Consider the following 15,255-nt stretch of genomic DNA (forward strand, 5'->3'; position numbering starts at 1 on the left):
TGGATGTAGAAACAGCTTTTTTAAACGGTAAAGTGTTATCCGAAGTGTATGTCAAACAACCGTTAGGCTATGAAGATGGTACTGATAAAGTGTATAAATTATATAAATCCTTGTATGGTTTAAAGGAAAGTCCACGTGCGTGGTACGAATATTTTCATAAATTTGTGTTGATCTTAGGGTTTCAGCGAAGTAAATATGACTATTGTCTCTATGTTAAAACTGATAACAACCAAACAGTTTATATATTAGTATATGTAGATGATTTATTAATTGCTTGTAAAGATGAACAAATGGTTGCTAAGATAAAGAATAAATTGAGTAGTTATTTTAAAATGAAGGACATGGGAAAAGTTAATAATTATATAGGAATTGATGTTGATTATGATTACAAGAAAGCGAATATTTTGACTTTGAGCCAGGAAAAATATATAGAATCATTAGCAATAAAATATAAAATTGAAAATTCTAAATTGTTTAAAACACCGATGGAGATTAATATGAAACTTGACAGATGTGAGCTGAATGAGGATGTGAAATATAGAAATTTGATAGGAGCGTTGCTGTACATTAGTTCTGGTACTCGACCAGACATAGCTTATTGTGTCAATTATTTGAGCAGGTTTCAAAATAGTTATAACGAGACTCATTTTAAATGTGCATTGCGTGTTTTAAAATATTTGTACGCGACAAAAAGCCTTAAGCTTACATATTGCCAAAACTTGAAGGCTAATATTATGGATTGTTACGTAGATGCCGATTGGGCCGGAGATGTTTTAGATAGAAAATCTACCACAGGATTTGTAATTAGGGTATTCGGAAACGCTGTGTATTGGAAGTCAAAGAAACAAAGCAGTGTAACTAAATCCTCAACATTTGCAGAATATATAGCGTTATCCGAAGCCGTAACCGAGATCATTCTTTTACGAAGTGTGCTTAATGATGTGTTTTTAAGATTTAATGATCCAGTGAATATATATGAAGATAATTCAGGAGCGATGGTTATCGCCAAGTACGGTAATTTTACGAAAAACTCAAAACACATTGAAGTGCATTATCACTATGTACATGAAAATTTTAAAAATGGTGTTATAGATATTATAAAAGTGAATTCTGAAGATAATGTAGCGGATATCATGACTAAATCGTTAGGTCATATTAAATTCTTTAAATTTAGACATATGTTAAATGTAACATAATATACACCGTGTTATACACCGTGTTCATGGTAAAGTTTTAAAATTGTAATTATTCAAAAAATGTGAATTCTAATAATTTCATATTGCAGATTAGTATTGCTAGTGTTAATGTGTTGCCATGTATAAATCTAAGGAGGCGTGTTGAGTATGTATAGATTTATACTGGCAGGTTGGATATTATGAATGTTTACTTGAATTCTATGTCAGGTGTCACAGCTTTACAAAATGAATATCTGTTGTTGTATTATGTATGATAAGATGGATTAATTAAATATATATTGTGTATCCGACGTCTGCCTATCATTTATCACACACAATTTTCAAAGAGCGATTTGGGCGCGAATTCGCGAAAGCGTCTGTCAAAATATATTTAGTTAATTTAACATATTTAAAGCCGTTTTTAGTATAAAAGTCGAATTTTAGGGGAAGTTTTAGTTAATATAGAACGCAATACAAGCGTTTTTCAAAAATTGGAAACAACCCTATTGGTTAAATATCAAAAAGTGGTGCCATCTTACTGGGCATCGGCTAAAGGTTGTGGCGCCATCGCTCGAAACGACGTGAATGCTCGAAGTTTTAATCATGTGTCGAAAGATGGCAGTAAATTTACGGTGGCTACAAAGTTTTCTTTGACAATCAATCTATTTCAAATTCTCTTTGATAAAAGCCTATACATTCTGCCCCTAAAACTTAGTTCTCAGACAAAAAGTATATTTGCAAAAATCTTTATTTTATTGGAAATAGCCCAGTCAACACTTACCAGGCGGTGTTTGTAGATGGAAGACTGCCGAAGGAACGTTTTGGGGCACTGCGGGCAGCGGTACTTCCTGATGCGCGCGTGGAAGCTGTCCCGGTGGCCCTGGACACACATAGGAAACGGGTACAAAAAAGGTAATGCCCGTTGTGTAGAAAAATACAAATTTACTGAACGACGGCTTGTCATACGAATACGTTACTTCATTTAATCTATAACAGCCACATATTTGCGGCGTTCGCGGCAGAGACGCTGGGGCCGTGGAGTCGTGACGCCCATAAACTTTTCCAGAGCCTTAATCCTTTTCCAGGCATAGTGCGATTTATCGATATACAAGGATACACCGTAGGCCAATAAAACCCGATAGATTTTAAAGGTGTATTATTGACTGCATTTAGAGGTGAGAGCCAGAATGGCGGGTGTACCTAAATAAAATTTTTACCGACCGATGTTTTTATCACTTTTAAGGCAGTTTACTGAAACACTAATCGACTTATAATTAAACGTGAGAGTCAGAATGGCGAGTCAGAAATGAAAGACATACCATATTTTTGTACCTAATTTGTACTATTTAGTACCTCCTTTAAAAAAAATTGTACCTCACGGTACATAAAGTTATCACCAAAAAACAGGTCACCCGCCATCCTGACAGTCAGAACGGCGGGTGTACTTTATTACGCTATGATCCCGTGGTTATTGATAAATTCTATAAAAGCCAAATTTTTGTACCTTCAATTATAATATGAGCCATTTTATTTGTGGTTTCCAAGTTTTACTAATTTTATATTTTGCTTGCTATTACAATTTTGTAGGCGTTATAAGTTATCGATTTCATTTTTAAGAAAAAACGCTAAGGTACAATTATTTTTATTACGCCAGGATTCAGTACCTATAAAAAAAAGGCTAGGCGCCAATTCAATGAAATCTTCATAAGAAAAATCATTTTTAAGACATGATTTTCTGAGTTATTTGAACTTAACAGATTAAACATTAAAGGTAATAAAAATAACAACGTCAACGAACTATATAAACCCTAAACGTTTAGATACGGATTTCTTCCTGAATAATGAAAATGTATTAATATGTTAAAAAATAGAATAGAATTTGTTTTATTCATAAACACAAACAGTAATAGACATACATAAAAGAGAACATAGTGAGAATAGTGTCACGAAATGGCCTCATCTCAGCATGTTGCTGGCGACTTCCAGCGCTGATCTTCCGATGAGACCATCGAGTGCGAAATGAGAAAAAAGTTTTTAATTTCGTATTTGCTATAATTGGAGCTAAATAATACAGACGAAATGTGACAAACTGGCTTAAATAAAAGTCCAAGTTACCTTCAGTTGTGAGGCGGTGATGAAGCTCTTCGGACAGAGCGAGCATTTGAACGGCCGCTCCCCAGTGTGTGTCATCTGATGCGTCTTCAGGAGCGCGAAGCACTGTCGACAAATATGAAATAGTCTGCGTATTTGTGTTTAACCTATTTCAAACAGGACGAGGTTTATTTCGTTGGATTTTTGAAGTGAAAAGTTCTTTAGCGGCGCTGTGCACTTTTTGTGATGGGGAAAAAATGTTAGACTCGCGACAGGTCACGTAACCGACTGATTCGTCAGATTGAAAATTCGTAAGACGGACACGTGACCTGATCGAAAAACTGTTACGTCATTGAAGCCAGTAGTTACATTTTTAATGTAATATAAATTGTCATGTTTGTGTACGACCACGTAAATGATAGTACTTTTGTACTGATAATTAAAGCAATTCATGCAAAAATATTCCCTAACCATTCCAAAATATCAAAAATGCACAATGTCAATATTCAAGTTTTCACTTCTAAAATAAATAAATAAATATTATAGGACATTATTACACAAATTGACTAAGTCCCACAGTAAGCTCAATAAGGCTTGTGTTGAGGGTACTTAGACAACGATATATATAATATATAAATGTTTGTAAATACTTAAATACATAGAAAACACCCATGACTCAGGAACAAATATCCATGCTCATCACACGAATAAATGCCCTTACCAGGATTTGAACCCAGGACCATCGTAGGCAGGGTCACTACCCACTAGGTCAAACCGGTCGTCCGCCGACTTCTGCCCGGAGTGCAACCCGTTGTTATATATATATATATATATTATATATATATATATATGTATTTTCAATACTGTCCTTGCTTGCTGCTTGATAATGTTATCGTGTGTATTCCTTGTAGAACGCACGGCACTGAGTGTGTATAATATGCTCGATTATTGACTGCCTAAGTCGTAAGCATACGTTGCCGTGTAAGTTTCACATGGGTAGACGAGCTTGACGTATTTCTACAAACGGATGTATAGTAATATTGCAGCGATAGGTATGTTTGCTGCATATGTCGCAGGGGTATGTGTTAGTAACATACTCCTGCGATATGTGTATTTCTTGAGTAAATCGCAGATGTGTTACCGTGTAAGCCTTCCCACAGTTATCGCACATGTAGTCGAGCTTGACGCCAGCCCGTTCGTTCTTCTTGTAGTTCTACACACAAATATTTTTTTTTATGGTAGAGGAGGCAAACGAGCAGACGGATCACCTGATGGTAAGCGATTACCGCCGCTCGTGGACACCTGCAACACCAGAGGGGTTGTAAGTGCGTTGCCGGCATTTGAGATGGGAGTACGCTCTTTTCTTGAAGGTTTGAAGGTCGTAGGTATATATAGTAATATTGTAGCGATAGGTATGTTTGCTGCATATGTCGCAGGGGTATGTGTTAGTAGCATACTCCTGCGATATGTGTATTTCTTGAATAAATCACAGGTGTATTACCGTGTAAGGCTTCCCACAGTTATCGGACATGTAGTCGAGCTTGACATCAGGCCGTGCGTTCTTCTTGTAATTCTACAAACGGATGTATAGTATAATTGCAGCGATAGGTATGTTTGCTGCATATGTCGCAGGGGTATGTGTTAGTAACATACTCCTGCGATATGTGTATTTCTCTAGTAAATCGCAAGTGTATTACCGTGTAAGCCTTCCCACAGTTATCGCACATGTAGTCGAGCTTGATACCAGGCCGTGTGTTCTTCTTGTAATTCTACAAACGAATGTATAGTATAATGCAGCGATAGGTATGTTTGCTGCATATGTCGCAGGGGTATGTGTTAAAAGCATACTCCTGCGATATGTGTATTTCTCTAGTAAATCGCAAGTGTATTACCGTGTAAGCCTTCCCACAGTTATCGCACATGTAGTCGAGCTTGACACCAGGCCGTGCGTTCTTCTTGTAATTCTACAAACGGATGTATAGTATAATGCAGCGATAGGTATGTTTGCTGCATATGTCGCAGGGGTATGTGTTAAAAGCATACTCCTGCGATATGTGTATTCCTTGAGTAAATAGCAAGTGTATTACCGTGTAAGCCTTCCCACAGGTCTCGCACATGTAGTCAAGCTTGACGCCGGGCCGCGCGCTCTTCTTGTAGTTGTAGAACCGGAAACGAGGCTTTATGTTCAGATGCACGCGGTCGATGTGTGTTGATAGGGAGGATTTTGACAAGAATGATTTGTTGCACTGGAATGAAAAAGCATTTATTATTCAAATGTGTACATAAAACATTAAAACGCAAAAGGTGTAAGTACCTCCTTTCACCTTTAAACCTTCCATTCCTTATATATATAAAGCTTAAACGTATATGAACAAACCAAGAGAAATGTACTCACGTCGTCACACTTGTAAATCTCGACGCCGTGCACGTGCTGCCGGTGGAGACTCAGCTGGTCTTCGTCGGCGAAGGAACATCCGCATGTCTCACAGAACCTGATAGATAGCAGTAATTCGTTTACATTTAAATACAATACAAATCCTCTATATTAATAAAGATAATAGTTATTTGTGCAACAAGAGAGGAAAGTTAGTTTTTCTTGTGAATGTAAAAAAACTTTGCACTCGTGTGACACATACAACTTTTCACCTCAGTAGTGAGAACATATTAAAGATTAAAAAAAATTCAACATCAAGTAAAGTTAACCACATTTATTTAGATTCATGGATGAAACGCATCATCATTATGAAGAAAGCTTGTCTCACTCCCTGGAGTGAGGAAAGTCGCACTTTCGTCACTCCCCGGCGTGACCAAATTAGGCTTGTTTGAGCTGCTGAGGTGAAAAAGATATTTATTCGTGACGATCACAAAACATGTAGAACATGTACATACAACAAAAGCAAGAAGAGATGAAATCATAAAGTGTGCATCACGATGTACCCAACTCATCATAATGTCCCATTCGGTGATGCCACGACAGATAACACATAAAGATACTTATTAAATTGTTACAAAACTAAACAAGATGAATAATTACGAAAACAAACAAAACATAAATATACAAGGGAAACTATCAACAAACAAGACATTCGCACAGTAATACATACATACATATAATCACGCCTATTTCCCGGAGGGGTAGGCAGAGACCATGGATTTCCACTTGCTACGATCCTGACATACCTCTTTCGCTTCCTTCACTCTCATGACATTCCTCATACACGCTCGTCGGTTTAGGGTGCTCTTGACCTGGCCTTTCTTCAGGATTTCCCCGATTTGATCAGTGAAAGTCCGCCGAGGTCTACCCCTTCCAGCTCCCTCTTCTACTTCTCCCTTATACACTCTCTTTGTTAACCTTCTTTCATTCTCTTCAGTCGCACAGTAATATTGTTAACTTATGTGTAAAGTTTGCACGTCAAATAAATTAACAAGGATAATATAGAGGTAAACAAAAGGCCTTTTCACTGAAGAGCGAGCTCTTCTAGACAACGTAGGTAGTGGAAAAATGACACTAAATTCAACTAATTAAGATATGCAAATACCAAAAAAATGACAAAATACAAAGATTGTAAAAATATTGCACGCTATGGTATCTGCCAACAAACTGTCTTGCAGTTTGGCAGAAGAAAACGAAATTGTAAAGCAGGGTTTTTTCCAGAATAAATGTTTTTTTTTTTATCAAAATAGGAATTGTAGCACAAAAAAAGTTACCATGCTAGATTGTAAAGGAGCTGAATCATTTATTATACACCGTGGGCCAATTAAACCCGACAGATTTTAATTACGCATTCCTGCAATGAGAAGCAAAAGGATAGTGAAAGGATAAGGAGTAAAAAATGTTATATCAGATTTCTCCAAAATCGCAAAAAACGGTTTTTTTGCAGTATTTTTTGACAGTATTACACCTAAGTGAAAAAAAAAACATTACAACGAATACTTAAAGTTTTTATACAGATAAAAATTGCGAGTTTACTTTAATGTCTGTCAGTAGGAACGTCTAAACTACGTCATATAGTGGCAGCATTACCGCTAAAAAGGTGTTTTTCACTAAGTTATAACAGAAACAAATTTTCACAAAAAATGTCATTATCTCTATAACAAGATCAATTTCAGGAAACACTATGACATTTTAGTCTCTAAATACGGTCTTTACAAATACATAAAACATATGTATGTCAATGGAAATAAACCTATATTCACTATTGATAGAATAGAATAGAATAATCTATATTCGTAAAAACAAACAAGACACATTATATTGAACGAATGAATCAAGTGATCAAGTGAGAAAAATATAATATATAAAATTTTGTACTTTAGCGTGTAGCTGTGCTCTCTCGGAAAGGTTTCCACGGAAGACCAGCGTCGAGATCCTTAGGTGGTATCTTGACATTAAGCTGAGTGGAGACCTTTTCAGTGACGCTTAATAATAAATTGATTCTGTCGTCTCATGTGTTACTTAAACTTAAGCGTTTTCTGAATAAATTTCTTCTATTCTATTCTATTCTATTCTATTCTAAAAATCACGAAAGGTAAAATAAAATACAATAAAATAATATAGAGTGAACAAATTGACTGATTATGTATGTATTCCCTATGAAATGACTTACATTAAATATACATAAGCAATATTCGAATGGTTTTAATACAGTTTCCAAAAAAAAAAACTAAGAACTTGCCTTTAAAATTTGTCAGGTTGAATTGGCCCACGGTGTATAAGTACTAAGTGTGTATAATTGGACAGATTTGAGATATAATTACCTCAACTTGGGATCACAGTCATTGTGAGGCTGAAAGTGACGATCCAGCGCCTCCTTGTTCTCGAACTGTATCTTGCATATTGTACATTTTAGAGCTTTTATTTCTTTCTGGAAATAAATAAAAACAATAAAAATATCTCAGGTATATTTCAGAGGAGGTATGACTTAGGTATAATTTTATTTTTTATTTACGTCGATGGCAAAGTGGACAAAGTGGAGACGATTAAGTAGTAGGGAAGTATACAGCCCGCTTGATGGTAAGCAGTCTCCGTAGCCTATGGACGCCTGCAACTCCAGATGTAGAGGAGAAATAAATATTTGGGGACAATCTTACACAAATCGACACAGCCCCAAACTAAGCATAGCTTGTACTATGGGTACTAGGCGACGTTATACATAATTAAATAAATGTATACTTATATACATAGAAAACACCCATGACTCAGGAACAAATATCCATGCTCATCACACGAATAAATGCCCTTACCACGATTCGAACTCACTACCCACTAGGTCAGACACATCGTCAATAGTTGTCGTATATGTGTTGACTGCATATATCGCAGGTGTATGTGAAAACCATACACCTGCGACACGGTGAATGTTCATGACTCTTACCTTATTGTGTGTCTGAGTCTTGTGCATACGCAGCCCCATGGCTCCCGTGAACGTCTCTCCGCAAATATCGCAGGTGCCTCCTAATGCATTCTGCGTAGAGTGATTTATTCGTAGATGCGTGTAGAACGTTGACTGCTTTCTGAAAAACACAATTTGTACTTTATTTCGATAAAAAATCACACCTATACTAGATAGATATTTATTTGAGACTTCCTTTTTTAAATACCTAGTTTGATTCCACCACGAAGTCTTCTGATAATAACTATTGTTTTTGTTAGATCAAACACTGACTTAGGTATATATTGGTTGCGTTAGACTGCTCGACTGGCTCGCGTTGGTTGCGCGCAGCGCGATTTGAGACCAATGTGCTGGCATAATCTGTTTCGCCCGTAACGCCCGTCTTTATAAAGTAATATGTATATAGGACATATGTCAATGGAAAGAAATCTGTATTCACTATTGATGATTATACATAAGCAAAATTCGAATGGTTTTAATACAATTTACAAAAAAATACTAAGAACCGTGGGCCTTAGGAGTATAAAGTGTATTTTGAAACTAACTTGAAGGTGAGCGGGCAGTGCTTGCACTCCCAGGTCTTCCCGGCATGGAACTGTGCGTGCATCACCGCCATGTAGCGTCCGCGAATAACTAGCTTGCACTCCTGAGAAGACAAAAAAGCAAAACATACATCAAATGAATACGTGAAATGGGTAAGCAATTTGGCCTGTTGTCACATCTTAAATCGCGAGTAACTTATATTTGACTGCTTATATCGCAGGTGTATGTGTTGTCACATACACCTGCAATATACGTAAATGTTGCCGATGTGTGTATTAGTGTGAACATGATTTAGCAGGATACCTTGCAAATGTACTTGAGCTGGTGACACTCGATGAGGTGCGTGCGTAGTTTGTTCGGCCACTTGAAGCGGCAGAAGCAGAAGTGGCACTCGTTGGGACCCAACGCCTACACAAATTATCATAAAAAATAATTAAAACATTATATTTTCAGCCGGCTCAACGGCTCGACATCTGTTTATATCCCAAAAAATTACTTATGTCCTAAGTAATATCCATTAAGGCCTGACAACTAGAAATGCAACGAATATTCGGCCACTATTCGGTATCCGGCCTATTCGGCCACAATTTCACTATTCGGCCGAATAGTGGCAGAGTATTCGGTCGAATTCCGAATAGTACGTCATCACGTAAATAACTACAAGTAATCAATTATTCAGACCAGTATAATCTTTCAGGCTATCTTTATATTCATAGATACCTAGTACAAAAACATGAGAAATTTAATACAAATTAAAAAAATACACACAAGACGAAAACGAGCGCACCGCAATATCCGCTATTCAATACGCACTGCGTGCAAAATAAGCGCAATTTCTGTCAAAGACTGCCTACAGCGAGAAACAAGTTGCAGCTTGCACAGCGCACACACGCGCGCGTTCGAATTGACTTCATTTTAGGTAAGACTAGCCGATTATTCGGCGGCCGAATATTCGGCTATTCGGCCGTTGCGTACGCTGGATATTTGGTATTCGGCCAAGCCACTTATCGTTGCATCTCTACCGACAACCTTCGATGTTTGATGGACAGACAAAGAGTGAAATAGCTACGATCAAATGCAGACTCACCAAGTCCACTATAACCAACTATGTAATCGGTCCAAAAATTTATAATGCCTTTATGCACAGTTGCCCGCCTGATGGTAAGCAGTCACCAAAGCCTATGGACGCCTGCAACTACAGAGGTGTGGCGGGAAGTTATTTTTTTACAAGCTTTTATTAAACTTGTCATGTTAGTTGGTCTAATCTTGCACACATATTTACATCGTATGACAATGCATTATGATGACATGGTGCTGATCTGATGATGGAGACAGGAGATGGCCATGGGAACTCTGGGATAAAACAACGCAAACTAATTGTATTTGGGTTAGAATTGTGTCAATGAGTATTAGTTGCCTGTGAAAAGTACAGTCAGCCACAAAAGCTTGTAACAAAAATGAATTTTTTTGCCAAAAACTTATTTTTGGTACAAATGATACGGACCGGGTCGTGAACCTTGATGTGGTTCTCGTAGGTGAACATGGACAGGAAGCCCTTGTAGCACTTGTCGCAGCGCACGAGCGCGTGCTGGTAGTTCTCCGACTCCTTGCGCGCCGCCATCTCGCGGAGCTGCTCCTCTTCAGACAAACGGACCACCTGTGCACGTGTTTTTATCAGCTTCTTAATCTTTTAAACGCCACGCCTACCGTACGCGGCGCGTAATCGTGAACCTTGTCGGTACGCATGAAGGTTGATATTGGGCTGTAGCCGCGCGCGTCATATGACGTCTTTGGCGGTCAAAAGGTTAATATTCATGGTCTATTCCCATTGTCTCCGCCAGGCACAGATGGGAATACCTCGGTCCTAATAGTGTAGCTTCTTAGCCTCAACTATAGTCCCATCCGGCAGAAAACATGAAACTTGGCATACAGCTTTTAGGTTTATAATAATAAACGCCGAGGAGTTATTGTCCCCCCCCCCCCCCCACACTTTTACAGGGTGACCTTAGCCATTGGACAAACCCTGAAATCCCACGTAGGGTTACTTCCCAGGAATGCTCTGACGTTAATATTTTTTTAATTAGAACAAAAGATAAAAAAATAAAATATTCGAACAAAAGTTATTTGTAATAATCGACAACAAAAAGAAACACACTGTGTTAATCTTTGGAAGTGTTTTTAACAATTTGTTCGAAATATTTGATAATGATGACATTTTTCAAAAGTCAGAAGCTTATTAGTGTCATAAATAAAAAAGATAATCAAAAAGGTCGAAGAAGGTTCCATACTATTCTTTGAGGATATTACCTTAGGAGCTACTAACACATACAGGCTGCTCCAAAGTAAAAAATGGCAATTTGTTAATTTCTTCGAAACCGCTACACCGGTTGTTATGATACTTTGTACACTGGCTCTAAATACCCTAATGCATATGTACATTTCGGCTTTATCCAATGGCTAGGGACACACTGTATATTCCCATTTTATTTTTAATTAATTTTCGTGAAAACTTAATTTTTTCATTTCGAATACGAGGAAAGTAAAACACATGTGCATTTAAAAAAACACGGCTAAGTATAAACTTTTGTAGTATTTCTTTAGGGTACTTTCAATTAACACTTTAGGTAAAAATATCGTTATTTTTAGAATGGGCAGTTAATGATTAGAATAGAAATTGAACAACAAATCCATGACAACCAGTTTGGCCTAGGAGATAGTGATTCTACCTATGAAGCCGATGGTCCTGGTTTCGAATCCCGGTAAGGGCATTTGTTTGTGTGATGAGCACAGGTATTTATTCCTGAGTCTTGGGTGTTTTTGTATGTATTTGTATATTAATATTATATATATCGTTGTCTGAGTACCCACAACACAAGCCTTCTTGAGCTTACTCTGGGACTTAGTCAATCTGTGAAAGAATGTCCTATTATAATATTTATTTATTTAAAACCGAAATGTTAATTGTTTATCGTAAAAAAGCGAAAACATGTACTTAGAAAGTACAGTGCTCTAGAGCAGAAACGTATAATTTTCTGCATACTTTTTAAAACAACAACGACCCACTTTCAGAGTATGAAAAATGAAAAAAAAATGTACATACCTGTATGTTGTACCGCTCCTCGAACTTGGCGTAATCCTCCTCGCACATGAAGTACCGCTTGAACCCCTTCTTCTTCCGCTTGTAGGGGGTCTTCTTTTTGGCCACCCACTCGACCCCCGGCTTCTCTTGTTTCACTTCCGGTTCCTCTTCAATTGATTTTCTTTTCTTTCTGCCGGAAAAAATAACGAAGTTATGGGACATAAAATCCAAGTACCTGGGCGACCGAGCATTGCTCGGTTATAACTATTTATTGTAATATGGTGGTGTATAGGTGATAATCTTATCTACATTATTTTACTAAATTAAACTTGTCTAAAACAATAATAATTAAAAAATTATATATAAACTTGAACATATAAAAAAAAAAAGTTAGTCACCGGGCGAGATTCGAACCCGTAACACTCGTATAGCAGTCCGCGTCTTCACCCGCCGGACCCGACGGACAGTGGCCGGTAACACGAAATTAACGACCATATTCTGCGTCGAAAGAAAAACGCATGAAAACTCGGAAACACGCGTTTTCCCAAACATAAGACTAATCTAGATCGATTATTTACCCCCAAAAACCCCCATATACCAAATTTCAGCAAAATCGTTAGAGCCGTTTCCGAGATCCCGGAAATATTATATACATATATATATATATACAAGAATTGCTCGTTTAAAGGTATAAGATTAATATTTTATCCAAAATATTTTTGATGACAAATATTAGTAATTTTATAACAGAAAACCATTCTAAAAACTCGTCATTTAACTCTACAACAAAAAAAAACGATTACTGACAATGTTAAAGTGTCGTCACAAACTTTGCGACTCCCCCCTCCCCTTGTCACAACATGTCACATTTTCTTGACCCCCTCCCACCCCTTAAACGTGTGATGTAATTAATGGATTTAAAATCCTAAGGAAGGCGAGCGACGGGAGGAGGGAAAAAATACCAGCCGAGTTTTGGTGGAGACTACTGCAAAAAATCGTTTTGATATTTTAGTAATACGTTACATTTAAGAGTATTAGATTTAAATACTCTAAATGCGTACTAATGCACGCTTTTTTATATTTAGGTACTTACTGTAATAATTTTGCATGCCAGTTTCTGGAGGAATGTGTGTGACTACGATATATTCTTATACCATCTTTTGTACCACATTTTTAAGCAAAATAAAGAAATTTGTATTTGTAAAAAAGTCCACCTTTTACTAGTGGAAAAATCCCAGTAGTTACCATTGGTAACAACTTGGTGGTAACTAGTGGGAATAACCCAAATATTTCTGGAACGCGAAGTGCGAGAGTCGCTGCCATTTCCCCGGGGATCTTTCAGTTTTGTGAGTGCGTGCATAACTGCATATGCCATTGAGGCGTATCCAACCAAGGGCTTTTCACTCATTACCGCAAGGCGTACGTTTTATATTAATTTCGGGAAAGGATAGAAGAAAGGTTAGACACAGCGAAAGTAATAAAAACCGGACAAGTGCGAGACGGGCTCGCCCACCGAGGGTTCCGTACTTTTTATAATTCCTTGTTATAGTGGCAACAGAAATACATCATCTGTGAAAATTTCAACTGTCACGCTATCACGGTTCATGAGATAAAGCCTAGTGGCAGACGGACAGCGGAGTCTTAGTAATAGGGTCCCGTTTTACCCTTTAGGTACAGAACCCTAATGAAATCCAATTCCATCTTCGTTTCCAAAAATATTTTTCGTTTATGTTTTAGATCTTTTTAAAGAAAATCTCGAAATCGAGAATCTGCAGAAACACACACTCCAATGCCGGATTTAGTGGTCTGGAGGCCTCGGGCAATAAAGGAGTGGAGGCTGTTATGTTTTGATGTTAATAAAACAATTATTGAGATTAATACACACTTGTATTACTTATTATCTTAGTTTATAAAAAGTAGTAAAAGCACAGCACAGCCATCATTGATGGCATCATCGAGTCAGAGAGAGAGAGTTGTCAGTGTTGCCACAGATACCTAAACTACAGATAAACAGATAGCATATCTGACATCCCCCTTCTTTATCTTATCTGAAAGTAAGTACTTATTCTAAGTTAAAATCAGGTAGAGCTATTAAGATACATAATCACTCAGGTATCTAGGTTTTTTAATAGCTCTTCCTGACCGTGACCTTACACCATTATCCTGTCCGCAGCGCCATGTTATGTTTTGATGTTAATAAAACAATTATTGAGATTAATACACACTTGTATTACTTATTATTTTAGTTTATAAAAAGTAGTAAAAGCACAGCACAGCCATCATTGATGGCATCATCGAGTAAGAGAGAGAGAGAGAGTTGTCAGTCTTGCCACAGATACCTAAACTATAGATAAACAGATAGCATATCTGACAGAGGCCCCCTGGCCCCAAATTTTTTCCTAATAAAATGGTAAATTTTCCGAATTCTCTATTGTGGGGGCCCCTCTTTTGTGGAGGCCCCGGGGCAGTAGCCCCGGTTGCCCTCCCCTAAATCCGGCCCTGACACACTCACCTCGTTTTGCCTTTATTCTTCTCCTTCTTAACCGATTTCTCTTTCCTTTTCCTCTTGACGCCGCGCTCTCTCTTTATCTTAGTTTCCACCGGTCTCATCTCTCCCAGCTTCTCGTCCAGCTCTACCATTTCTCCGACGACTGGTAACTCTATGTAGCTGTCATCCTTGACGTCTGTCAGATCGTTTCGTAAGCCGCGTGTGCAGAATGTGGACAGGAGTTGCGAGCTGCCAAAAAAAATGTGTGAAATTACAGATGGCACAAGTTTTCACTTAAACCTAATACAAATAAACATGTTAAACTCTAGGTCCATGGGGTCCCAGCGCGCACAAGTTTTTTGGAGAAATCGCGAAAGGTCTGGTTGACGTAACTGGTGACCGAAGAGCTGGCGGCTTCCTCGCACAACGTATCAGTATTGCGATACAACGAGGAAATGCCGCCAGCATCCTTGGTACAATGCCTCA

At 37.8% G+C, this 15,255-nt stretch overlaps 1 protein-coding gene across 1 annotated transcript in view; it reads right to left on the reverse strand.

Moving 5' to 3' along the window:
* The window catches only part of LOC133532611 (zinc finger protein 737-like), a 32,855-nt gene that overhangs the window by 9,659 nt on the left and 7,941 nt on the right, over positions 1-15,255 (reverse strand). Inside the window, exons 4-14 of the mRNA XM_061871362.1 lie at positions 14,794-15,018; positions 12,303-12,471; positions 10,707-10,859; positions 9,506-9,610; positions 9,205-9,305; positions 8,642-8,780; positions 8,025-8,131; positions 5,662-5,758; positions 5,354-5,512; positions 3,291-3,392; positions 1,957-2,055 (exon numbers count right to left, since the gene is read on the reverse strand). Coding sequence (XP_061727346.1) covers positions 1,957-2,055; positions 3,291-3,392; positions 5,354-5,512; positions 5,662-5,758; positions 8,025-8,131; positions 8,642-8,780; positions 9,205-9,305; positions 9,506-9,610; positions 10,707-10,859; positions 12,303-12,471; positions 14,794-15,018 — 1,456 coding nt within the window. The remainder of the gene's footprint in view (positions 1-1,956; positions 2,056-3,290; positions 3,393-5,353; positions 5,513-5,661; positions 5,759-8,024; positions 8,132-8,641; positions 8,781-9,204; positions 9,306-9,505; positions 9,611-10,706; positions 10,860-12,302; positions 12,472-14,793; positions 15,019-15,255) is intronic.

This window comes from Cydia pomonella, chromosome 27 (assembly GCF_033807575.1).
Source record: "Cydia pomonella isolate Wapato2018A chromosome 27, ilCydPomo1, whole genome shotgun sequence".
Classification (NCBI taxonomy): Eukaryota; Metazoa; Arthropoda; class Insecta; order Lepidoptera; family Tortricidae; genus Cydia; species Cydia pomonella.